At 47.7% G+C, this 23,959-nt stretch overlaps 2 protein-coding genes across 8 annotated transcripts; one reads left to right on the top strand and one right to left on the bottom strand.

The window, feature by feature from the left end:
- Positions 1–788: 788 nt before the first annotated feature.
- Positions 789–3,521, bottom strand: SWI5 (SWI5 homologous recombination repair protein). Its single transcript, XM_058423165.1, has 5 exons — positions 3,319–3,521; positions 3,180–3,228; positions 2,637–2,758; positions 1,598–1,692; positions 789–1,333 (listed from the first exon to the last, which is right to left on the bottom strand). The coding sequence occupies exons 1-5, from the start codon at positions 3,519–3,521 to the stop codon at positions 1,269–1,271; spliced, it is 534 nt and encodes a 177-aa protein (XP_058279148.1). The 3' UTR covers positions 789–1,268.
- Positions 3,522–4,398: 877 nt separating this feature from the next.
- GOLGA2 (golgin A2) lies at positions 4,399–23,310 on the top strand. 7 transcript variants are annotated; one of them, XM_040083634.2, is made up of 28 exons: positions 4,399–4,480; positions 5,662–5,784; positions 6,093–6,173; positions 9,479–9,613; positions 10,222–10,265; positions 10,390–10,453; positions 10,914–10,973; positions 11,450–11,530; positions 13,239–13,277; positions 13,791–13,853; positions 14,092–14,185; positions 14,826–14,932; positions 15,430–15,488; positions 15,719–15,860; positions 16,879–16,968; positions 17,132–17,239; positions 17,335–17,422; positions 17,923–18,266; positions 19,090–19,203; positions 19,482–19,706; positions 19,932–20,031; positions 20,111–20,190; positions 20,761–20,914; positions 21,053–21,120; positions 21,401–21,503; positions 21,747–21,853; positions 22,011–22,179; positions 22,287–23,310. In XM_040083634.2, the coding sequence occupies exons 1-28, from the start codon at positions 4,433–4,435 to the stop codon at positions 22,532–22,534; spliced, it is 3,138 nt and encodes a 1,045-aa protein (XP_039939568.1). In that variant the 5' UTR covers positions 4,399–4,432; the 3' UTR covers positions 22,535–23,310. The 7 variants fall into 7 exon arrangements, with proteins under 7 accessions (XP_039939568.1, XP_039939567.1, XP_039939570.1 ...); XM_040083633.2 differs by having other exon boundaries at positions 17,920–18,266; XM_040083636.2 differs by lacking the exon at positions 6,093–6,173 and having other exon boundaries at positions 17,920–18,266.
- The last annotated feature ends 649 nt before the right edge of the window (positions 23,311–23,959 follow it).

Genomic DNA, 23,959 nt, shown 5'->3' with positions numbered 1-23,959 from the left:
AGAGGGGTATGTGGTGGGGAGGGGTGTGAACATCCCCCTGAGAGTCCAGTCTGGTCTGGCCACAGGAAATATTCTGCACAGCTGCACATCAGCAGAGACTTACTTGGATGAATCATGGAATATATGGGCTCACTCTGTCCCTCTGCTTTAGACCACTCCCCACAGCTTTTGAGGCAAAACACGACACTTATTAGTGATGTTTCTGTGCCACATCCAGAAGCAGGAGTGCAAAACCAATTATCTGCTCTCAGCAGCAGCCTAATGCCTAGTTTCTGGCTTCCAATCACGATGAAGACAGATTAATTTGATTCAAACTTTGAAGTAACAAGCAGACTGTAGCATGGGCCTAACTGGACACCACAGGGGAAACTTACTGTCTCGGTCCTAGAAAGTAAAAATGGGCAGAACGACATCAAGCCTGAGTGAGAAAGGTACAGTACATCTGCAGTCAGCAGAGCACTTCATCACTTTCAAGTGCCCAAAGCAGCCAAATTTAGTCTGTGCAGTCACCCTCAGCCCTACTGCTGACATTGAAACACTCGTGCTCCCAATGTCATCCACTGTCCAGGACAGTGCTCACTCCCACCATGACTCTGCACTTAGAGCAGAGAAAAGTGATTCTGCACCTGCACATTCCTGGAGAAAACATATGAATAACTCATGTTATAGTTGTCTCTATATAGTTTTAGAATTTGTTCCCAGGTTCCTGCGATGTTTTATGGGCTCTTAACGTGAATTACTGACAGATGTGAAGGTTGCTTTATTCAGAGTGGACACTTCAATACAACTTTACTTTTTGCCATTTACTACAGAAATGATACAAAACCTCCAGATACCAGAGCAGGTAAAGACAAAAATGCAGAACACCCAGACTTCTCTGGATTTGTTGATAAAACAAAATGAAACCCCCAAACCACCACCATTTCTGCCTTCTTCCAAGGGTTTTCCTTTCCAAGCAGCTATTACATTGCACATTTGTATGTCCTCACTTCCTCTATCCATTCAGTAACCAAACAGCCCTTGGATACTGCAGGGAATCAAAGGCTACACAGAAGAGGCTCAACATCAACCTGAGCTACAACCTTTAAAAAAAATTAACAAAAAAAAGGCCTATTGATCAGGTAGTACATGAAATTCTCTCAAATCTTACACCCCTTTTCCCAAGGTTTCTTTTCCACCTTGTTTCTCATCTAAACCAGGCTGACACCAACATGTAACGGCCCAGTGACAGTCACTTTTGCAGGACATGGCAGTCTCCAGGTTCAGGACTAGTCACTGAGCTCCAGGTCATACTCAGGATAGAGCTGTTTTGTAGTGACCCCTCGGATCACAGCTAGGAAATAAAGAAACAGCATTGCTTTCATTAAACAAAGATCAGATGAGTCAGAGACGTGGTGTTTTCCTCCCCTAATTATCCCATAGCACATTCCATAGACAAGAAACCCAAGGTTTTGCAGCTGTGCCCCCTGCTTGCCCAAACACTTTTTTTAAAGTGAAGAATCTGTAACACAAGCTTTGCCTCCACGGTAGCAGCTTCTTTCTGTGTCTGTGTGAGAACACTGACTAAAAAGGTCTTTAACAGCTTTCCCTTCCTTACCTAGCTTGCCCAGGAGCATCTGCCCAGCATCTTTGATTTCATTGTACTCATGGAGCAGAGAGATGTGCTTGTCCAGTTCCTCCAGGCTGTAGCCCCTGTAAAATAACACCAGGAAGGTCACAAATGACACAGAGGGACTGGGGGGTTCCTGCTGCTGTGGGAGATATCCAAACCTGGCACCTCAAAAGCAGAAAATGAATGCAACAAAATGCAGTTGCTGCAAGCTGTAATCCTGAAAGCTCTAAATAAGCTCAAGAAAGCAAATTCACCCAAGTTTTCAGAATCAAGGAGAAACAAGAGTAGGCTGTGGTGAATTCCATTGATATGTATCTCTAATCTGTATACAGGAGAAAAAAAAAAATAGGAATCATAAATTCATTTAGGATGGAAAAGACCTCCAAGATCATCAATCCAACCTTTGGCCAAGCACCACCATATTAACTAAACCAGAGCACTGAGTGCCATATCCAGTCAACTCTTGAACGCCTCCAGGGACCATGACTTCATCACCTCCCTGGCCAGCCCATTCCAATGTTCAATCACCCTTTCAGCAAAGGAATTCCGCCTGGTGTCCAACCTGAAGTTCCCCTGGCACAGCCTGAGGCCATTTCCTCTTGTCCTGTTGATAGAGGATCTGTTTATCCTTGAGGATAAACGAGAAAGGATTCTGGAACAGCCTTTGCTGTTCTACCATCTTCATCCTATGCACTACACTCACCTGAGAAAATATCAGCCCTTCAAAACAAATAACAAATGGCTAAAATTATCTGTTCCCAGTAAACACATAATTACCTCAGGAACACCCAGGCTAAAGCAAAAATCCTCTTATGCAAGCTCCTAGTAAAACTTGTTTTGCTTTACCACATAAAGTGGAAAGAATTCCCTCTTGTCTCTAACAAGTACCATGACTTACAACAGCACTGCAACCAACATTGCACCATGCCAACAATGGCATCAGAGAGGGTCAGCTCTCAGCTCCAGTTCCTGGAACACATTTTGTTTTAAAAACAAAAATAATTAAGGCTTGCCAAGGACATACTCGGACAATAATTGTGCAATTTCCTGGTCTAGAGCAAGGTCTTTCTGTTTCAGCTCTTCGATTTCACACCTCAGGACTTCTTCACTGGCTCCATTAGGCTGGAAGGACTTTGGGGACGGGATCTGTAGAACACAGAAGACACGTAAGAGGAATTCAACTCTGGATAAGATGCTACATTGCTGGAGCGCTAATTGGAAAATAGTGTGTGTGTCACTGGATAAAACAGGAGAAAATAGAAAAGGAAAAAAAAAATCCCCAGGGCAGGGAGGGGGGATTCAACTAAAATATGGATCACTGTCGATAACGTTAGCCTGCTCCTTATTACATCCTACGGCACTTTCTAGAGCTAGTGTGAAGTGAAAATAAATAATTAAAAATCACAATGTGCTTTTTAGGAAAACTCCCAGCACGACAGAGCGCAAACTGTCGGCACTAACCCGGGGAACGAGCACTTTCACCCTCAAGGGATAACACTCCCCACCGACCGGGCTGAGCCCCCGCGAACGTGCGAGCGGCTCCGGGGCAGCCCCGCGCAGGACTCACCGGTGCCCTGAACCCGGCCGTGCCGCTCCGCCGGCCGCCGGCCGAGACCCTGCAAAGCAAAGGGCGCAGAGTCAGGGTACCGCCGCCTCGACGGGGACACGGCCCGGGAGGGGAAGGGCCGCGGGGAACTGGCTCCTACCTCCTGGGCAGGGCCCGCGGCGGCGGGTGGCGGGGCGGGCTGCGGCCCGCGCTCGGCGGGACCCGCTCGGCCAGGGCTGAGGGCTCGGCGCTCCCGCCACACCGGAGAATTGGAGTTCCTCCCCGCCACAGAGCACGCCGGGAGCTGTAGTCGTGCCGCCGAGGGGCAACGCCGGGAGTTGTAGTCTTGCTGCCGAGGGACATGCCGGGAGTTGTAGTGCCTTTCCGGGCCCGACGGCGGAGGGGCTGCAGGTGACATTGGGTGTGGCAGGACACAATTGTACCTCAATGGCCGTAGCCGAGGTAGTTACATTTGGTGCTTCAGAGACACCTCGGCACCGCGGCTCTGCTGGCATGTGGGCTCAGGGGGTCTTGGGGTCACTCACACAGAATCACTGAATCAATCTGGTTCGAAAAGACCTCTGGTTCGAAAAATCACTGAGTGCAACCTGTGATCGAACACCACCGTGCCAATCAGACCACGGCATTGGGTGCCACGTCCAGTCCTTATGCTTAAGCACCTCCGCAATGTTGTTTTCGCAAGGTGAGCACTGCCCACGCCCCCGCTCGTCCCCGTGTCCCACCGGGCCCGACCCGCCAAGTCCCGCACAGAGGCTAGGACGCCGCTGGAGCCCCGAACCGCCTCGCTCGGGCCGGGCTGGCGCAGGGAGCCGTGTCCCTGTGAGCGCCGTGTCTCAAAGCCGCGGCTGCCCGATCCTCAGGTGATGCTGCGCTTGGAAGGTCAAAGGATCTGGGATCACACACAGCGACCCCGCCGCCTGCGCTGCCCGCGGGATCAGCGCTCGGACACCACAGGGCAGAACGCGAGGAGGGTGCGCAGGGAGGGGTCAGCCCGGCTTCCCTCGCCTTTCAAAGGAAGCCGGGCTGGCCCCTCCCGGCATTTGCGCTGGCCTGCCGGGTCACTGCAGCAGCGGGACAGCGCCGGGTGTCACACGGAGCCGGGGGTGTCCCGGGTCGGGGGTGTCCCGGGGGGCCGGGCTGTCCCGCTGTGTCACCCCGGGGTGTCCCGGGGCGGAGCGGAGCCGGCCGGGGGCGGAGCCGCCACCGCCCCCGCCGCTCCCGGCGGGCTGACGTGGCCCGGGCGCGGGGCGGACATGGCGGACGGCAGCAGGCAGAGCCGGTTGGCCGCGGCCAAGAAGAAGGTAAGGGGCCGGGCAGGACGGGACACGACACGACGGAGCCGGGGACGGCTGCGCACCGCGAGCCCCGCGCGGGCCGGACCCCCGGCCGGGCCGAGCGCGGCCTTCCCCGAGGGGCTCGGGCCGGGCCGCCGCCCCCTCGCTCCGGGCCCGGCCGCGGCGGAGCCCCGGGAGCCTGCGGCTGTCCGGAGCCGCGGCCCGGCCTTCTCGGCGGGCGGCCGGGGAGAGGCCGGGCCTGGTGGCTGCGGTGCTGGGAGGGCTGCCTGGGCTGGTGTGCGGGTGTCGTGTCTCCCCACACTTCTCTCCACCTCCCCCTTTTTTTTTTTCCGTTTTTTTTTCCACCTTTTTTTTTTTTTTCCCCCCGTATTTTTTTTCTCGGGGCGGCCCGGCTGCCCGCGTCCCGGTGGGATGCGCTTCTGTGTCAAAGTCACGGGAACGGGAAAGTGTCCTGGAACAGTTCAGGCTTCCATTTTGAAATCCTACCAATAAAGGGATTCTCCTTCGTCCTTCTCCATCCCCCGCTGCCCCGCCGTGCCCTGCCCGGGGCGTGCGGGCCGGGGGTGCTGTTATCCGCATAAACAACTGCCGGGACCGGCCGCTCTGGGGCTCGGGCGTGCAGGAATTGCACAGAAATGCCGGCAGACCTGGCGGGATTCGAGTTACATCTTATCAGACCGGCACTTCCTGGGCGAAGTGGATGCGATTAAAAATCATTTGTAGATTGTTTCTCCCCTTAGTTTGTAGTTGTTGCAGTGTTTGCTGTGGGGAGTGCAACTGTCTTTCATAAAATCTTTCATGGAGTGGAAGATTTTACTATCAGGCAGTGCTTTTTCACTTTGTGTGTAGGATTAATTGCCCTTTATTAATTTTGCCTTATTGTTCTTATTTATAATCCTAAAAATCCCCCAAACCAGTGCTTTCAATCTCCTTCTAGTTGCACGATGGAGTATCAAATAATTTCCCAGGAACAGCATTGGCTGTAAACAAAAGCTGAATGTTCACAACTCTTGTCATAAACCCATCACTTTGGTCTTTAGCCTTCTGTGGGCTTATTTGGATTCATGTTTTCCCCCTCAAACAGATGAATTCTTGGAAGAGTCAGTGAAGTTAGGTTTGGAAAGTTTCTTGGGGTTATAGAGGGCATATTCTGTTTGGACTTCAGATTCTTCTTCTTCTGTTCACAGCTGAAGGAATATCAGCAGAAGAACAGCCCTGGAGCAACTGCAGGAACTAAGAAAAAACGCAAAACTAAAGAAGGCAGCAGACCTGCGACTCCCACCACCGATGACCAGCAGCCTCCAGAGAATGTGAGTGTCTCATTCTTTCTCTCAAATCATTTGTCATCTTCCTCTTCTTTGGTTTTCTGGACAATCTGACCAGAGCTGGAAGAGGTTGTGCTGGGGTAAGAGCTGAGTGGTGTAGGTGCCTGTTCTGGAAGGCTCAGCTGATGTCAGAGTCTGTCTGATGGTGCCCTGGGTGTGCCCAGAGCTGCTGGGCTGAGGCATGTGGTCCTCATGAGCTGGACGAGGCTGTTCCTTGCCTGCCTTGGATTGATATTCTCTCTCTGCCCTTTTCTGAGCCGTTTCTCTTTCCCCTTTTCTTTCGCCTCTTGTAGATTCAGAACATTCTGAAGGTGCTGGTGTCAGACCTTAACCGCTCCAATGGGGTAGCCATACCCTCATTGGACAAGAGGAAGGTGAGGCAGTGCTTGTGTCCCTCGAAGTGACTCGCTCTCCCTCCTGCATGCTTCGGGTTCTGTTCACACCGAGCTCCATCTCCGGGATGGAGCCTTGTCCTCACACATCCATTGTCAGTTGCTTCAGTTTTGTTGCTGTTTTTATTAATGTGGAGCTCTTTGTTACCACTGCTTGTTAAGTGCTTGTTTCCTTCTGGTTTGCGGCAAAGTTAACACGTCAAAAAGTCTTTTCTTGAGACAACTGAGCTTGGAGGAAAACAGGAATTTGGGGTGAGGCAATAAACTCATTCAAGAGCTGAGGAAAACTGCACTAGGAAGAGGTAGTGTTTCTTTATTCTGTATTTCTCCTGCTCTGAGTGTCATTGCTTTGTTTCCTGGAGCCTGGTTTCTGAAGGGCATGTTTCTGCTCATCTCCAGGCAAACAGGCTGCACTGGCTGGTTCTTCCAGCCACCCCTTCTGTGACAGGCGATGAAGCTGGCACAGGTGATGTACAGTTTGGCAAGTACCAGGGCTGTAAATATGCTTAGGCAGGAAGTCAGATACTTCAAAGCCAGGCATGTACAGGCTTTAGCGTCTTCACATTCCCAAGATCCTGAAATGGAAAGGGCAGGAAGTATGCCAAGAAGCAAGAGAAAGGTGTTCAAGAGCATACAGGAACAAACAGCCTTTTAAAAATATTTCTTTTCAGACAGTCAGTTTGTTTAAAATAAGGCCCAAACTGTGATAGGAACTCAGAGAGGTCAACTTTTGTGGCCCAGAATGTTCTTCCAGGGTTGTTGTACCAAAGCTCTGATTTTCATTTTCACTTGCATCGTTTTGGTAGCTTATTTCCCTACCATTCTTTCAATGTAGTTGTCATAAAGTGGCTCACTGCTATATTTACTGCATATCCATGGGTCTCCAGCAATAAATACAACTATAGTACTCATATGGGGTACCTGACAGATGAAGTGAAACATGCAAGGTGGAATGGAGTTCCCTCTAAATTGCCTTTGTATCCTTTTTTTCTTTTGTGTAATAGTACTTCTGACACGCAGAGTTCCACCAGCTGGACTGTGTTGTGTATGTCTGTACCAGCAGAATTTGAGTGATGGGAAGACAACACTGCCAGCTTTTGGGGTGCTGGGTGTGCCTCAGAAAACTTGAGTTGCGACTGAAGCTGTCACTGTTGTCCTGGGGACTGTTTTCAATTAATACTTGAAAGCTCAGAGTAAGTTAAATATTGGAGAAAGAGACTTGTTTCCTATTGGAGATGAAGATGGGTGGTCCAGTGTTGTTGCTGAGGTGACAATTAGCTTTGGAGTGAAGGCCTACCTGTGTCTGCAGCTGTAGTCATGTTCTGCAAAGGGAGAATTTATTGCTCTATTCATTCTTCTTTCCCCGTTTTTTTTCCCTCTTTTCCTCAGAGGTGCAGTTTGATCTGATTGGCTATTATGGAATTTTTGGATTGTTGTGCTTGAGGTTTTAGGAATTATTTGAAAACTAATCTTTAACTGCATATGTATATGAAAGAACAATTTCTCATTCCAGTTGCTGTCTAGTAAAAATCCTGAGTCAGGAAAATGCTGTTTAGAAACTTGAATGTTAATAGGGCAGAAAAGCTGAGCTGCTGCTGCCATTGGTGTCTCATGTGAGGCAGAGCCCTCCCTTCCCTCTCACTTCAGCTTTCTTGGCTCTGAAACAGAGGAAAACCAGCAAAGTAGAAGCCTTTGTGTGAAAGCAAATGGATCCTACTACCATCCTAAGCTGAGCACAATTACTGACTTTTTATTCTACATTATTGGAACGTTACAATGCAAAATTTCCGTATAAGTGTTCTGCTTCCAATGTTTTCTGTTTCCAACAAATTTGATTGTTCAAATAGTTGTGGGGTTTTGGACAGTTTATTACAAAACTGCTCCTTGCAAAGAAAGAAGGAAGGAGTTCTTGTGGTTAAGGAATATTCGTGGTTTCTGCATCTTGGAAGTATTAGGCAGAAAAAATGTTCTGATCAGAAGAAATGATCATTTTGAGATGCACTGGGGAAGTCATTCCTCCTGTCCCTCTGATGTTTATATTGATGAGTGTGTGATTGATAAGGGTGAAGTAACCTTTAGCTGGAAGAAGTGCAGGAACTCCTGGCCTTCCTAATGAGCACCTAACACATATTGCTCCTTCAGAGCATCAGTACCTGTCCTGCTAAAAAAAAATTCAGAAAATTCTTGTTTTCCCTTTGTAGTTTTCCAGCTTACTGCCTTCATTAAATCTGTCTCCATTGTTGCTGTTTTAACCTTGCTGCTGGATTAGTGAGTGAATTGCTGAGCAGATAAACAGGGAATGCCGAGGGAGATTTCTTGGTTCCTCTGAAGTGCCAAGAAAGAAGTAACTGAAGTAAGAGGGAGCTCTTCCAGTTGGAATTGCAGAGAGCTGTAATATATTGGTGGGGTTGAATGCTGAAAGATTCTCATTTGTTTTGTTGTGATTTTAAGTGATGACTAACCAGAGCTGGATGACGAAATCAATCAAACTGCTGTAAAACACAAGAGCACTGCTGGACCTCTATGGCTCTAGTGCTGTGCAAGGAGGTGAAATGGTCCAGTGCAGCATGGCTTCGTAGAGGGGGCTGTAGATGCCATCCATCCTCCCACAGAGGCTGGATGGGAACTTGCTGTCCAGAAATAGTTTTTAGGCGCTTCTCTTTTCTATTTAGATTCTTCTAGTCATGGGATCCATGGCTGCAGCAGGGCCACAGGCACCTGCTCTCAGCTGCCCTCCCTCTGGCCTGTTGATAAATGTCCTGTTTCTAAACTGGTGGGTCATGGCATGCCACAAATTTCACTGAGTTTTAGACAGAGCACTTGAGTCTGACTAACCCAATTTTCAAGTAGTCACTCCCCTGTTCTTTTCCATCTTCATTTGCATACAGTGATCTGTGTTTTCCCCAGGAATACCTTGTAGGTGGTGCTTTTCAAAGTGCAGTGACATTTGGCTTTGCCCTTACTCGATTTTTTGTGAATCTTTTGCGGTGAATCTTGTGTGTGAACTTAGAGTTTGGGTGACATTATTGTCCTCTGTTAAAATAGGGAGTTGGATTGTGGGACACTGGTTCTTTATGAAAAGACAGACTCTGGGACAGTATTTCTCTGTGGCTGATGCAGCCACCTCTTTGCTCTGGGGAGAACACAGGTTCCCTTCCACGTGTTTCTTCATGACTGTTCACATCTGTCTGCTTTTCACAGGCAGGCCACGAGGTGATGTGTTGGTGTGTGTGTGTGTTTGTTCATTTTGCATGAAGGCTGTAATCCTGTGCTGTGTTTTGTGACAGGCATACTTTGACAGTGATGTTGCCACTCGTAGTGCTGAACAGCTTGCTCCCGATGTCCCTGTGCTATCTAACAGCAACAGCCTCCCTAGCTGTGCTTCTGTTCTGCCTGCTCCCGAGAGCATGCAGCTGACACAGGTTTGTGACTTATCAATACTGCCATTGAACCATTGAATATTGGCTAGTGATGCCACATTAATGTGGAGAAAGATGACCTTCATAAATATGATGTGCCTAGTTCAGGTTTTCTCCTGTTAAAAACACTACACTCCCCACTCTCCATGCAGTCATCATCTGTCTGTGAGAGCAGAGGGAGGACTAGCACAACGTGTCCCTGCAACTTCCAAAGCTGTTTTCCTTCCCCTTCTCTCCTATTTCATTAGCAGAAAGTACCCTTAATAAGACAGGTCTCCAGTCCAATCAGTCTGTATTTCCTTTTACAAATTAAAGATTCAGTTGTAGTTTTTTTTCCAGCAAAGCATTGATTATTCTGTTAAAAAGGAACAGCAGACATAAAGCCTGATACACTTGAATTTCTCTATCCCAGGAAACCCAGACTCACACCACTCAGAAATTATGTGTAAGCCAGGGCTGAGTTGGTGGTTTTAAGTTCATCTTCCTTTGGGAAGCAGTAATTACAGGAGCTGTGGAACTTGAGCCCAGGTGTAATCAAGTCTCACTGACACATTCATAAGTGAGACTCCCATCTTTTACAGGCTTGTAAGTTTTTGTGTTTTAATCCACAGATGAATGAAGCCGAGGATCATAAAAATGCTTTGGATGAGAACAGGTGAGTGTCTGTGTTGGCTTTGCAACAGGATCACAACAAATTAAGGTTTTATCCCTGCCCCAATGCTGTGCTGATTTGGGCAGCTCTCTGGGAGAGGTTTTCATTGCCAGGTCTTTGTTCCCAGGTCCTTCTCATCAACAGAGGGTCTGCGTCAGTTGTCGGAACAACTCAATGGCCTGGTGTCCCAGGTACTCCTTTTCATCCATTTGTCCCATTAATTCTCTTGGTGTCTGATGTGGAACTTGAGGCAGACAGCTCAAGGAAACACTCTTCAATCTCAGAGACGTCTGCAGCCATCCTGCTAACCAATGTGATACTTAAACACTGAGGAGCAAAAAAATCCTGGTTTAGGAATGTAAGATTTCAGCAGTAGGAAGAAAGGCAGAGTGGGATGAATGAATTGTATGTATTAATGGAAAGATGCACTCTTGATTTAGTGGAAAAGAATATGAAGTCAGTCTGAATAATTCACATCAGCTTGTCACAGGGGCAGCCAGCGTCTATCCTGAGCCAGGAAAGTGTTTTCTGTGCCTGTGTGTGGTTGTTTGAAGTGACAGGTGCTATAGGGAGTGTTACTGTTATAATGGGATCTTACCTAATAGTGATTTGCCTTGGGGACTAAAACTGACTTACTTGATTTACTTCTAGTCTACATCGTATGTGAATGGAGAAAGTCCTGTTTCTTCCACAAATATTAAGGAAATGGAAGTAAGTTGTTCTCAGTCTTGTCATGTTCTTTATTTTTCTTATTTGCTGCTGTTGATGACTCGTTTGGATTCTGTGCTTACAGCAGTGTTAGTGAGGCCTAACTGAATGCACAGGTCACATACATCACTGTGTAGTGTCAACTGGGGCTGTAATTGGGTAGTTGTGATCACAACAGTCAGAGGCAGTTATTGGAGATGTTCCCAGTTTGGGGACTGGGATAATCTGGCTTCCATGCAACTGCAGTTCTTATTTCTGATTCACTTTTATGTCAAAATGAGGCCTCAGCAGAAGTGGCTAAAATAGGTTGACATCCCAGCTGCTTTTGTTCAAACCACAGATTTTATTTTGTTTGGAGAATCTGATTATATCAAACTGTGATAATGATTTATTTTTCTGTCCTTTTTAATTATTGCTTTTTTCCTTCCCTCCTCCTCTTCTGCTCCTTCCTTTTTCTCCTATATGCATGTGCCCGTCAGACACGTTACCAGGAGCTGGCAGTAGCCCTGGATTCCAGCAATCTAACTAACAAACAGCTCGTTACAAAGATAGAGGAATTGGTAAGAAACAATCCAACCAACCAGTTTGACATTGTCTTTGCTGCTCCTCCACGCTCTCTGGGTGTCTGCAAGGTTACGGGTTCCCTCATAGTGCCACAAGGAAGGCTGCTTACACAGCACAAAATGGGCTGGATGGAAAACCTGCGAGAGGATCAAAGCCTAAGGCCTCTTGTGAGTGTGGTGGCTCATCTGAGGAAGCAGAAACAGAGTTTTGCTGTTTCCATTTACGTGTGCTCTCTTGATCTTCTCACACTGTCCCTGGATGATAAGCATCCTCATAAAGCAGCTATTTCTGGTCCTGGTCTGAATCCTTGAAACAGAGAATTCTGGTGCTGGCAGCAGTGTGAAAACCTGTTTCTGCAGGTGGTGATGCTGTTCTAAATATATCAGCAGAGTGGGAGCAATAGGTCCAAGAGAGCCTGGGGCTGTTTCCTGATCATATCCTCAGCTTCTCTTGGCACAATGAATGAACTGCTTTGTCTTGTGGCCTGCATGGATTCCTGCTGCTGCTTTTCAGCCTTCAGCCTTAACACTGCAAGAAATGCAGCTAAGTGGATCTGTTCCAGGCTGAAAAGAGCCTTTCTTGTGTGAAATACTTTCCCCCATTTTGTTCCTCTCTAAAACACTTTTCCCAAAGTTCAGCGTTTCCCAGTGTACCCCAAGACCTCTCTTTTTGTTTCATTTTTGGTTTTGAGTTATTTTTGTTCTGTTTTTTTCTTTTTGTGTTTTAGTTGGGCTGCAGAGGGAGAGTACATTGCCCACCCAGGATTGTTCGACAGCTTTTCTGTTTGTCTGGAACTCTGTAGGGCCTTTGCTGCATTCATGCTCTTGCCTTTGCTTTTCCTGGTTATGGTGTGCGCTGGCATTGCTAAAATCAAAACCTCGTCACCTTTCCATCTGCAGTCATGTTTCAAAATGCACTGAGGTAGTAGTGGTAATAAACACCTTGGCCAATATTCATCATTTGGGAAGAGGAAAAAATACTAATTATGTAGTTACTTAAGAGGCATCTGTGAGAAAACTGCCAGGGGGACAAGAGCAGCAAAGGGCAGACAGGGTTTGGTGGCAGCCTGGGCAGCCTTTGTCCCCTTCACACCTACAGATGCACTTTGTGCAGTCCCAGATCTCCAGGACTTCACCCATCAGACTGAAATTGGCTGGGACAGAATTATCCCTTTCCTTGCATCTGGCTTCAGCTCTGTCTCATACCACCTTGGTGGGAGCCTGCCAACGTACGTGCAGCTCTGCATGACTTGGCCAGTTCTTAACTGGGATAGAGGTCTAAGGAACCACTTAAAGGAAAGGACTTTTGCTTTGGGGTTTAGGTATTTATCTTTTATTGAAGCATTTTTGCTGATTTTCCTAATGCACCAGTTTGACTATGATTAATTGCGTAGATGTGGGATATTGCAAGTTTAAACTGAAGTTGCTGGATGCTCAGATAAGGAACATAGAGGGGTTTCAGCAGAGGTATTAGAGGAGAACTGTGCTAATGTACTGAACAATGAAAAACCTATCACGTGTATTAGTGAAGGGAGCCCCAAATCTCTTACTTAAAATAGCTAAGATGCACTTCCTAGTCTTCTACAGAAATGGGAATTCTCCTTGCATTAATTGGGCATATATCCTACTTCATCAAAGTGAAAATGTGTTTCAGCAGTATGTGAATATTTTCTCTTAATATCGGTGCATCAATTTTCTTCCATAGAAACAGCAGAACCAAGAAGCAGTGAATCAGCTGGAGAAGGTAAATCGTGTCCTTTTTTAGGATAGATACAGAAATAAGTGTCTGTTTCTCTGAGGAGTAGAAAACACGGTGGATTGTGGCACAAGTGTGCATGATCTTGCCTTGTGTTAGATTCAGTTCTATTTGTAGCCATAAAGTTTAACAGTTTGACTTCACGACTTGGGCCTGACAGGCAGCATTCTTATTTTGACCAAAGCTAATATTTAAATGCTGAAGTTGGAGGAGTGCAGGGGGGGCAGGAGGTTACAGTTCAGGTCCTTGCCAGGAGCTTCCATTCCAGCACTGCCACGTGCGTGCTACAATGATTGCACTGTGCTGTCGCTGCTGGTCTGGGATGGAAAAATGATTAAGTAGTTCAAATAATGGAAGGTTAAGCGTGTCTTTAAAAATACTGGCATCATTTGGATACTAGAAATAGTAACACTTAATTCCTGCTTTTTTAGTTGGACATAAAACAAGGGTTAACTTCTAATCTACATGTTGGTGCTGACCAAGCATTATTTGTTTCTACAGGAAAAGAAGGAGTTTGAACAGAAATTTTCTAAAGAGCAAGCAGCTCTGAGGGAACAGTTACAGGTAAGGCAGAGCCTCTCTTACAGTAATATCACCTGACTTCTGCTGCTTTGTGGATTACTGAGTGCTCACAGCCCTTATCCTGGAAGGCAGAAGTCCGTTCCTTTAGCAAAATTGTGAGTGTCAGCCAGACTGTACTTAACTGCGAGAGCTCTTTACTGAAATGTCCTTTTGTGACAGCAGCGATGTTGCAGTGGCAAGCAAAGAAGTTTCGTGCTGAGCTGATTTTCCTTTCCCAAAGGTTCATATCCAGACTATTGGAATTCTCGTTTCTGAGAAGTCTGAGTTGCAGACAGCCCTTGGCCACACTCAGCAAGCTGCACGGCAGAAATCAGGTACGTGACTGTCCCTGCAGCTCAGGCTGGTGCTTGAACTGTGGGTGTCAGGTCACAAGCACGGCAGCTGCTGGCAGCCAGCTCACAGCACTCCCTGAGCCCTCTGTGAGCAGCCTCTGGCACTGCTGCTGTCATCATAGCTGCCCCAAATGGGAGCACGTTGGTCTCATGGCAGTTGAGGTTCTTCTGTGCATCACTAAAGCCTTGTCAGCTCTGTTGGGCCTGATGACTACCCCAAACTATTCCTTTCTAATTCTTTTAAAACTTGGTTTCCCTTTTCCACCCTGCCTCCCACACAGCTGTCATGTTAATCTAGGTCTTATCGAACCTTTTATTCTAAACTACATTTGAGAAATACATTCTATTTCTAATAGAAGAAAAAACCCCAAACAACATACTGTCTATTGTTCTGCAAAGGAAGTTTCATCATCTCCCTCAAGAAGTGAGGCAGGTAGAGAGAGCTGTGCTCCCAGGGCTGTTAGTGAATCACCTGTAGAGCCAGGAGTGGAGCCAGCTCTGCTGATTTACTGAGTTCCGTGCTGCCTGTAGAGCTTGTTGGCAAAGCAGAAAGTGCTGTTCAGCCAGTTCCAAAATGCTCTTTGTGGTCTAGCCTCAACTGACTGTGCTCTGACTTGTCCAGGAGAAGCTGAAAGCCTCGCTGCCCGTTTACATTCATCTCGCCAGCGAGTCTCGGAGCTGGAGCGCACTTTGTCCTCCATCTCCATGCAGCAAAAGCAGTCAGAGAAGGTAAGAGTCACCTCTGTTTGTGCTTTACCAGCAGCTCTGCCTTTGGCTGTTTGCTTACACTGCTGCAAAGAGGCAGACGTTAATTCTGTTAATTGTTAATTAACCTTTTAAAGCCTTGTATTCCCCATGATTAAGGCAAATTACATTCAGGTTTCTGTGACTAATGATATGGTCCAGTTGATGTCTTCAGATCTGGCACCTCATTCATTAGTCTGGCAGCTCCACACAAGAGAGACACCTTGTCCCAGACTGTCCATCACACACTCTAGTGTTGTCTTTAATCCAGAAATACTTGTAGCATCACATTTGAAAAGACTGAGCAGACTTATTCCTGGAATATTCAGGAGGTTCTAAGCAAACCTGTCCTAAATTTTTTTGCTAAAGTTATGACCTTTTCTGTTTTAGCTTATCTGTTAAAGGTGAAATGAAGTATTTTTTAATACCTTGCTTGTTTGGCTGAAGTCTGTAGATGAATCAATAATTTCCTTTTTCTCCAGCATAATAAAGAGTTAGTGAAGGAGCGAGACAACCTGAAACTGGAACTGTATAAACGAAGGTGAGTCCCTTCTGCTTATTACTGCAGAAGAACCCAAAAACAACAAGTGACAAAGACCACAGATGGTCACTTGGGAGGCTGGATATTCAATTAAAAAAAAAAAAAAAAAAAAAAAGTAGTCATTAGATGTGTTGTTTCAGTGATTTTAGCTGCCAGGAAGCATTGGTTTGTAGATTTGTGACCTGGACATCGGCAGACCCAGAATCACTTTAATTTTTTGTTTGTTTTAGCAAAAGTAGTGAGGAAATAAAACAGCAGAATTCAGAGCTGTCAGAGAAAGTTCACTCCCTGGTGTCCCAGAACTCAGCTATGAAGTTGGATGTGGAAGATTTGCAGAAGAAATTGGAAATGGCTGAACTGATGATTCAACAGGTGAGGGCAGAGGACACTGATGACACTGCCACACTGCCTTCTGAGAGGGGGCAAAGCTTAACTCTTGGCTTTAAAGGAAGGCATGAAATCTCATCAAGACATCCTCTTAGGAAAAAAGCTTTCAGCAAGGCCTCAGGGGAACAGAAAGTTTGTATTCTCTAAGGTGTTGGAGCTGTAAATTGATTGAAAAGCACACATTGATTGAAAAGCAATGTAACATTAGTCTGCTAAAACGTTTTCCAGTGAGAGAGGGTGAAATGTGGAAATACAGTGACTCTTCTGATTGTATCTGTTGAGGATTTTGGTTATTTAGTTGTGCAGTCTCAGCTGAGTAGGGGCAGTGTTTGTACCCACCGGTGGAAGGTGGTGAATTGGACAGTGGCAGCTTGAAGTCAGCTGGGGGAAGAATACATGGAGCCAGCTGTTAGCAGGTCAGAGAGCAAGCCTGGTGTAACCCTGAGCCTGGGAGGGAAGAAAATGCTCTTGGTTTTTTTTTTATTCCTAGACTGTGTCTTAAGTTACCCTTGAAATTAAGTTACCCTTGAAATTAAGCCAACTGTTGCTCTTCCTGGAAAAGTGCTGTGCCTCAGCTGAACCAGTCTGGATGCTCAGTCCACTGACATGCTCCAGACACTGGCTTTGAATTCCTGACATGTCTGACAGCTTTTAAGGTCACAGGCTTTTATACCATCTGATATGGCTGTATAATGCTGACTCTGGAAATGCTCAAAATTTCTGAGCCAAAGTTTGATTGAATTCTATTTTCTTAAAATAAAAAATAGTAAATGTAAAATTGGTAGGGAGGAGCTGCCCAGTTCAGCTGTTTTTACAGCACTAAAAGCTTTTTTGTTTTTAATTCCCCCGTTTTTCTCACACTGAACTTCACCATGAGTTGGAGCACTTTAAAGAACTGTAGAAGGTTACAACATAGGTCATGTGGCAAGTTACTCTCAAGTGGAAAGACTGTGCAGGAATTGAGCATTAACATCTTGCCTTAACTTTCTGATTTTTGTAACAGTTCTCAAGCCAGGGAGGGAGTCTGGATGCAAACCAGCAGCTGCAGATGGCTCTGGAGGAGAAGGCGAGCCTGGAAACCCAGGTAGCTCAGGTAAGAGGTGTGAAATATGATCCAAAGCTTGATGTCTGTAAGGAAACTCGTGGGGCAGAAAAACGTAATCTGAGCTTTGCACTAACACTGGTGTCTTCAAGTTTTATCCCTTAAACCAAACGTATTTTGCTAATATGATGTTGTTTGATTTTATTTTGAACAGCTCTCAGAGTCACTTCACCAGCTGCAGGCAGAAAGAGATCAGTATGTGGAGAAACTGAGGGAGGAGGGGAGCGTTTGGCAGCAGCGGGTGCAGCAGCTCTCTGAGCAGGTAACCCCAGGGCAGCATCCCAGCTCTGGACAAACACAGGCAGCAGGAAATGTCCCATAAACGTTGTTGTAATTTTCATTTGTGTGGCCTTGCAGGTCCACGCGATGGCAGAGGAGAAGGAGAAACACGTGGCCAGAATTCAGGAGCTGGAAGACAAGGTTACAGAGCTGTTGAGCATATCAGGTAGGGCTTCCAAAGTGGGGCTTCCCACTGCAGAGTGGAGCTGGATAACTCTGTCCTGCTGTGCAGATGCTTCTGCACAGGAGATACAAGTAGCTCTGATGCTGGGAAGGCAGATGGGAGACCAGGTGACCCTAAGAACCCTTTTCTCCTGGGAAACAGCAAGTGAACTCCTGCAATGAATGGACCAGCAGCCTGATTATGTCTGTAGTATTGGCCTGACTGTACTGTCAGTCTCTCTGGCCCAGGAGTTTGGGAAAGCGGGATGCTCCTGCTAGGGCTATGAGGGAGTCAGCAGCAGACAGCAGGGTGCTGTGCTTGGATTTGGGGTAGGTTTGCTCTTTGTTCCTCTCCGTGTTGTGCACTGAGGATTGGATACTGCAGCTGGTGATCCCTTCTGGGTCACAGAGCCCAATGGGCTGGGGTGTGCTGGGGTGTGGGATGTGTCTCACCCAGCCATTTTCCCTGTGACTGAGCCCCTTTTGATTGCATTTCCTCAGCAGTGAAGCCCATGGATATTGAGCCTCCCTCGCTGCCGGGGCCCACGGCAGCTGAGCTCAGTCTGCAGGAGGAGATCCAGCGGCTGCAGCAGGAGAAGGAGGAGCTGCACGGGCAGTACCAGGCCCAGGTGCGTGACAACGAGCAGCTGAGCCACCTCAACCGGGAGCAGGAGGAGCGGCTGCTGGAGCTGGAAAAGACGGTGCAGCGCTACAACGAGGAGGCTGTGGACAGGCAGCAGATCCTGGAGGACATGCAGAGTGACAAGGCCACAATCAGTAGGGCGCTGAGCCAGAACCGGGATCTGAAGGAGCAGCTGGCTGAGCTGCAGAATGGGTTTGTCAAACTGGTAGGTCTCTTCTGTGCATCTTTTCCCACTGCTTCCCTCACTGGTGCAATCCTTTTGTAGCCCAAATGGGAAAATCTAGCAGCAGCATTATCCATCTCTTATCCTCTGAAACTGTGGCTTCTCCATCTTTTGTAGTGCCATACCAGGAGGTTCCCCCAGTTCCTTACTCCCTCAGGTGCTCTAGCAGATGAACCAGTATCTTTGTCCAGAACTGTTTCCTTCTCATTCCATGGCAGTCAGGCTATTTCTATCCCTGGCTATTCCTCCTGCCCTTTTACCTGAAGATACCTATTTCCTGTTCCCTTGTTATTTGCCCATGGAGAAGCTCTCAACAGTATTCTCTCCTGCTGCTGTCATTCTTGCCTGTCCTGGAGCTGAATCCTTACTCTTGCTTTGCTTCTCTCAATATAACACCTTCCCCTCTGGGGCCCTAGCAGACTGACACATGGTCTAGCTGTTGTTTTGTTGTTTTTTTTTCCTTCAGTTCTTTTTGAACTCCTTGTTTTTGAATGTCTGTGGCTCTCTTTGGGATATTCATACCACCCATCTGCTTTGGAGCTGACAGGCTCTATGATGTGCCAGGCCTCTTCTTGGCACTGGCCCAGCACTGATTCCCCTGGCTCTTTCCTTGCTCTTCTCCCATCTTCTGAACCTTTCTGTAAGTTATTTACTGTCCTTAACAGTCAATTTATGGTCCTCAGTTACAGTCCAGAAAAAACACAAGGGATGGCACCCTGTTGTACTGGGAACTAACATGGTTTATTGAGAGCCTGTTTCATGGTGGCTGGGGCAGTTCCCTTACACAGTCGTGTTTGTCTTGCAGACAAATGAAAACATGGAGGTTACAAGTGCCCTACAGTCAGAGCAACATGTAAAGAAAGAGCTGGCCAAGAAGCTTGGGCAGCTGCAGGAGAACCTGGCGGAGCTCAAAGAGACGGTGAGCACCAGCAGTGGGATGGCAGGGCTGGATTGTGCACATTGCTGGCAACTTCCCAGACACTGATGGAAGGATGGAAATGGGAATTGTAAAGATCCAGCTGGGAGCCTTCCCCTGTCATCTGCTGCCTGATGTGGGGGACCAGCATGTGGGGGCAGATGGTGGCTGTCTGCCTGGTTGGTGGCTTTGGGGCACTGTTGACAGTTTGGATCATGTCACACGGATCAGCTTTTCAGGCAGAAAGGGTTTGATGTTGTGGTTTGATCTTGTTCTCTCAGCTGGAGCTGAAGACACAGGAGGCCCGTGGCCTGCAGGAGCAGCGGGACCAGTGCTACAGCCACCTGCAGCAGTACACCGTGGCCTTCCAGCAGCTCGCTGCCGAGAAGGACGAACTGCACAAGCAATTCCTGCTTCAGACACAGCTCATGGATCGCCTGCAGCACGAGGAGGTCCAGGGGAAGGTGACAGTGGAAATGCACCTGAAAGAGCTGCAGCAGACGAAGGTAATGGTAAAAAGGGACAAGTGGAAAGATGGGAGGTCAGTCCTTTCCACCCTGGGCTGTTCTGTGATGCTGTGATTACACCCTGTGCCCTACATATGAGTGGTACCTGTTGGGAGCTAAAGTACTGCTTGTGTGTGTGTGTATGGTGCTACTGTCTGAAGATGGTGTGACTGTTTGCAGTCTGACTTGTGCAGGCTTTTGTGATCCTCTGCTGCTCTCTTGCAGGAAAGTCTAGAAGCTGTAGCCAAGGAAAACAAAGAGCTGCAGGCCCAGATCAGTCAGCTGGCAGCAGAAATGGATGGCAGGATTTTGCACCAACTGGAGGGTGAGTGGCTGCATCAGGGAGGAGGCAGAGCTGGGTTCTCTGCAGCATTTCCTCCTTGTTCACCTTCCTTCTTTTACAGAAAGCGATGAAGCAATGACTGAAGAAATCCAAAAACCCTCTCTTGTGATCCCAGAGAAGTTTGAAAGCCATGAAGAAATGGTGAGTCTTAATGGGTAGAAAAGCCTTTGGTTTTAGTTCTAAACAATTATCTAGAAAATAAGGAAACTGGTTAAATTGCAGGGAGGTTTATCAGCTGTTATCCTACCAGCTGAGTGCAGTCATGAGGGAAATGCAACAGTTCCTCATGCAGCAGCAAAGCCAAGACTTTTGCAGCATCCTTACAAAACAGGCTGGAAGTCTGGCAGTGGTTTCCTTATGATGACAACTCAGCTGGCAGCAGCTCTTTAATGGGGCTTTGATGATGATGTTCACTTCAGTTTGGAAGGCAACTTGGAAATGGTGTCAAATATCTACAAGATTTATCTGCAAGTACAGTCAGTAATACTGCAGTCAAACAGCTCTCAAGGGACCCAGTTTTTAACCTGCACTAATTGGGAATGAGAAGAGGCAGTAGTTGCTGCCTGGCTTAGTTCCAGGGCGGTCACACAGTTCTTTGGTTTCACACCCATAAATAAAACATGGCAGACTGTTACTCTGTCCTGAGATGCACCACAAATCCTGCTGAACACAGGGGGAGCACTAATGTCCACATTCTGAAATTCTTCTTAGGTCACTTTCGTGACCTCTGCCATGTCCCAAGTGGAGCAGGAGCGAGAAGATCTGAGGAAGCAGCTGGCTGCTCAGAAGCAGCAGTGCAGAACCCTCCTGCAGCAAATCACAGCTCTTAGGCAGGAGCAGCAACATCACGTCATGCTGGATGCAGGTAAAGTCTCCGCACAGTTTGGGGACAGTGTGACCATGAGGTGCTGGGCCAGCTGGCCATGGCTGCTCTGAGACAGACCTTTGGGTCTGTGAGTGCATCCTGCCCCAGGAGAAACTAAATTGCACACATCCCTTCCAGGCTCCATTATGGATACTGTTCCAGTGGAGGTTCATGAGGCTTTGAAAACTGCCATGGACAAGCTACAGGTAAGCAAAAGCATCTCAGTGTTGTTTCAGCCCTATTACACTGCTCAGCCAGACTAGGATCCAGTGTGAGACAAACACAACACAAGCAGATTGCAGGGGAATAAGCAGCAGATGTTCCATAGAAAGATGCTCCATCCTCAAACGCTTGCTCACTGCTTGGTTGTAAAGGAGCAGCATTTGTTCCCCATGCTCAGCCCAGAGTCGCAGGGGTGTTACCTTTACCATGGGTGGTGTCTGAAGGTGAGCAGCCCAGGTGACTGACCCCACTTTGTGTGTGCAGTTGCGTTTCACGGAGCTGATGCGTGAGAAGGCCGATCTGAAGGAGCGTCTGGAGGAGCTGGAGCACCGCTGCATCCAGCTGTCTGGAGAGACTGACACCATTGGTATGTTTAGGCAGCACCAGCACAGGCTAGAGCTTGCTCAGTGTCATATATACAGAAGGAACCTAAACAGCTTTTGGAGCTGGAGCCCTTAAACTACCAAGCCCTCCATGTCTCCTGCTGCTGCCTAACTGAGCTAGGTCTCCACTCCAGGGCTGGATTTCCTGGGTCCTCATGCCTTGTACCTCACTATAAGGCTTGTACCCCAATCTTGCAGACACTCCTGAGGCTTCTCTTGTGTTCCAGGGGAGTACATTGCACTGTACCAGAGTCAAAGGGCTATCCTCAAACAGCGGCACCAGGAGAAGGAAGAATATATCAGCAGGTTGGCTCAGGATAAGGAAGAGATGAAGGCAAGGACTCTTCTGTGGTACTACTCCAAGCAGGGTGGGCCTGGGGAGTGCAAACCTTTGTGTGTTCATTTGATAATTCTGTGACAGAAGTAGGACTGCAAACCACAGTGGTGTGTTTGTGTCCGTGTTTCATGGGCTTTCCTTTACTTGGGTACAGATGAAACTACTGGAACTGCAGGACTTGGTGATGCGCCTGGTCAGGGAAAGAAACGAATGGTACAGCAAGTATGTAGCAGCTGCTCAGAACCCAGAGGTGTTGGCAAACCAGACTGAAGGTGTGCTGCCAGCAGAGAGGCGCATTGAGCTGAACGCCACCGACGGAGCAGGTACGCTGCAGCCAGGACAAGCTGTGTGCAGGGGAGCAGCCCCTGCTCTCAGCCCTGGGTGTGGATGGGAGGAGTTACCTGCCTGCCTTGGTCTGTGCTCCCTGCAGGGTTACGAGAGGTGAATCTGTCAGATGAAGCAGAACAAGAGGCTGCTGTTCATCAATCCGGTTTCCCCCCTGCTGACAGTAAAGCTGCTCAGCCAAACCAAGAGGACCCCACGGCAAAGCAAATAATGCAGCTTCTCAGAGAAATCCAGAACCCTCAGGAGAGGCTGGGCTCCCTGCTGGAAAACCCATGCATTCCCTTCTTCTACCGTGCGGATGAGAACGATGAGGTCAAAATCATGGTCGTTTAAGTGGTGCTACATCTTACTGACAGATTTCTGTGGGCCTGAAAGGACTTGACGGACTTGTACGTGCCCACACCTCTGCTCAGTGCCCTTGGGGAGAACAGGTTCCTAAAGACATCAGTAAAGAGAGATTGTATCGGATGGAACTCCAGCATCAGACCTCATCTTCTCTTTCTCTTTTCTCTGTTACTTGGTGTGCTTGGAGTACGGGCAGACTCTTAACTCACCCTGGGAGGCAGCTGGTGTTGCCACATCACCTAGGCCAGGCCCAGACTGAGGGCAAAGGGAGTCAATGACTTTTGGCAAAATGACTTAATCCCTTGTCCCAGACTCTGCTGCCACAGGAGCTTCACACGGTTCTGATCCATCACTCATGCCTGTCATCGGCCCAGTTCCTTCCAGAGCTCCCAAAGTAACTCACTGTTCTGGTAATGGACTCTCAACAGGTTGGGTTTGTTTTCATACTACGTATCCTGAACTCTCCTTTTCCTGCTGCAGCCCTGCCTCTTGCACCTGTATTTCAGAACAGGCCCCCAGCAAGCGGCTCCTGGGCAGCACAGCCCTGTCTGTTCTCATTGCCAGGGGAAGGGACCGATGGAGCCTTGAGGGAGCTTTTGGTTACTTGATAAAGCTTTATGTGATTCTTGGGAGTGGGGTGGAAATGTAACTGCACTTTGAAGGATGATGTGTTTCACTTGTATGTGTCTGAAGGTTTTATTTATTTTAAGAAATGGGAGAAATAAGTAAAAGGAAACCACTTAATAAACATGCTTCGTTTTGAATTTCTGGACTTCAGGGGTTCTAGTTCTCCATCCCTGAACTTTCTTCTTCTCCCATTTTGGTAAGGATTGCAGGAGAGGAGTGGAAACCAAGATCCCATGGTCCATGTTTAAGGTCCTGGGACATACAATAGCAAGTGTGATTGTACCTGGCCCTGACTCTAAGGAGAATGTGGGAGGAGAGTGCTCCTTGAAACAGCAGGAAAACAAAACTGGGTGTGGAAGTTTATGCCATGTGAACTGCATGTGGATATCCTGCAACTGAATCTGCCTTCAGGCAAGAACTGGGTGATAGCAACAGTGGAGGTTTGAGGGAAACCACAGGGGAGGTTAAAGAGATGTGATTATTGGAGCCCTGTGATCAAACACAGGAGTTTGAGCTGCTGCCTCAAGCAGCATCAGCTGCCACCCTGTTACCTGCTGAGATACAAGATGCAAGCACAGGAACACAGATCTGTGTCTTCACCAGGAGAGATGGTTCATTTCTTCATGTCCAAGTTGGTGAAGCTTTACAGCAGCATAGGAGAGAGCTTGTCTTCTACTGCCACAGGCAGATCCATATGAGGGCTGGGGTTTTTTTATGGGTCATATTTTGTTATTTCCAAGTACCAGTGAAAAAAAGGGACACACAGCACAATTAGTGCTTTCCTGT

This window comes from Hirundo rustica, chromosome 20 (genome assembly GCF_015227805.2).
Source record: "Hirundo rustica isolate bHirRus1 chromosome 20, bHirRus1.pri.v3, whole genome shotgun sequence".
Lineage (NCBI taxonomy): Eukaryota > Metazoa > Chordata > Aves > Passeriformes > Hirundinidae > Hirundo > Hirundo rustica.
This window is presented reverse-complemented; position numbering and strand designations above follow the sequence as displayed.

What these genes read in the sequence shown, in the direction of transcription:
- GOLGA2 (XM_040083633.2), top strand. Translation starts at nt 4,433, where the DNA reads ATGGCGGACGGCAGCAGGCAGAGCCGGTTGGCCGCGGCCAAGAAGAAG. An exon ending in AGCTGCACGGCAGAAATCAG is followed by an intron (nt 14,186 to 14,825) that starts GTACGTGACTGT and finishes TGACTTGTCCAG; the next exon opens with GAGAAGCTGAAAGCCTCGCT. An exon ending in GATTTTGCACCAACTGGAGG is followed by an intron (nt 20,032 to 20,110) that starts GTGAGTGGCTGC and finishes CTTCTTTTACAG; the next exon opens with AAAGCGATGAAGCAATGACT.
- SWI5 (XM_058423165.1), bottom strand. Translation starts at nt 3,521, where the DNA reads ATGTCCCTCGGCAGCAAGACTACAACTCCCGGCGTTGCCCCTCGGCGG. An exon ending in CCGCGGGCCCTGCCCAGGAG is followed by an intron (nt 3,229 to 3,318) that starts GTAGGAGCCAGT and finishes TTTGCTTTGCAG; the next exon opens with GGTCTCGGCCGGCGGCCGGC. An exon ending in ATTGCACAATTATTGTCCGA is followed by an intron (nt 1,693 to 2,636) that starts GTATGTCCTTGG and finishes GTTATTTTACAG; the next exon opens with GGGCTACAGCCTGGAGGAAC.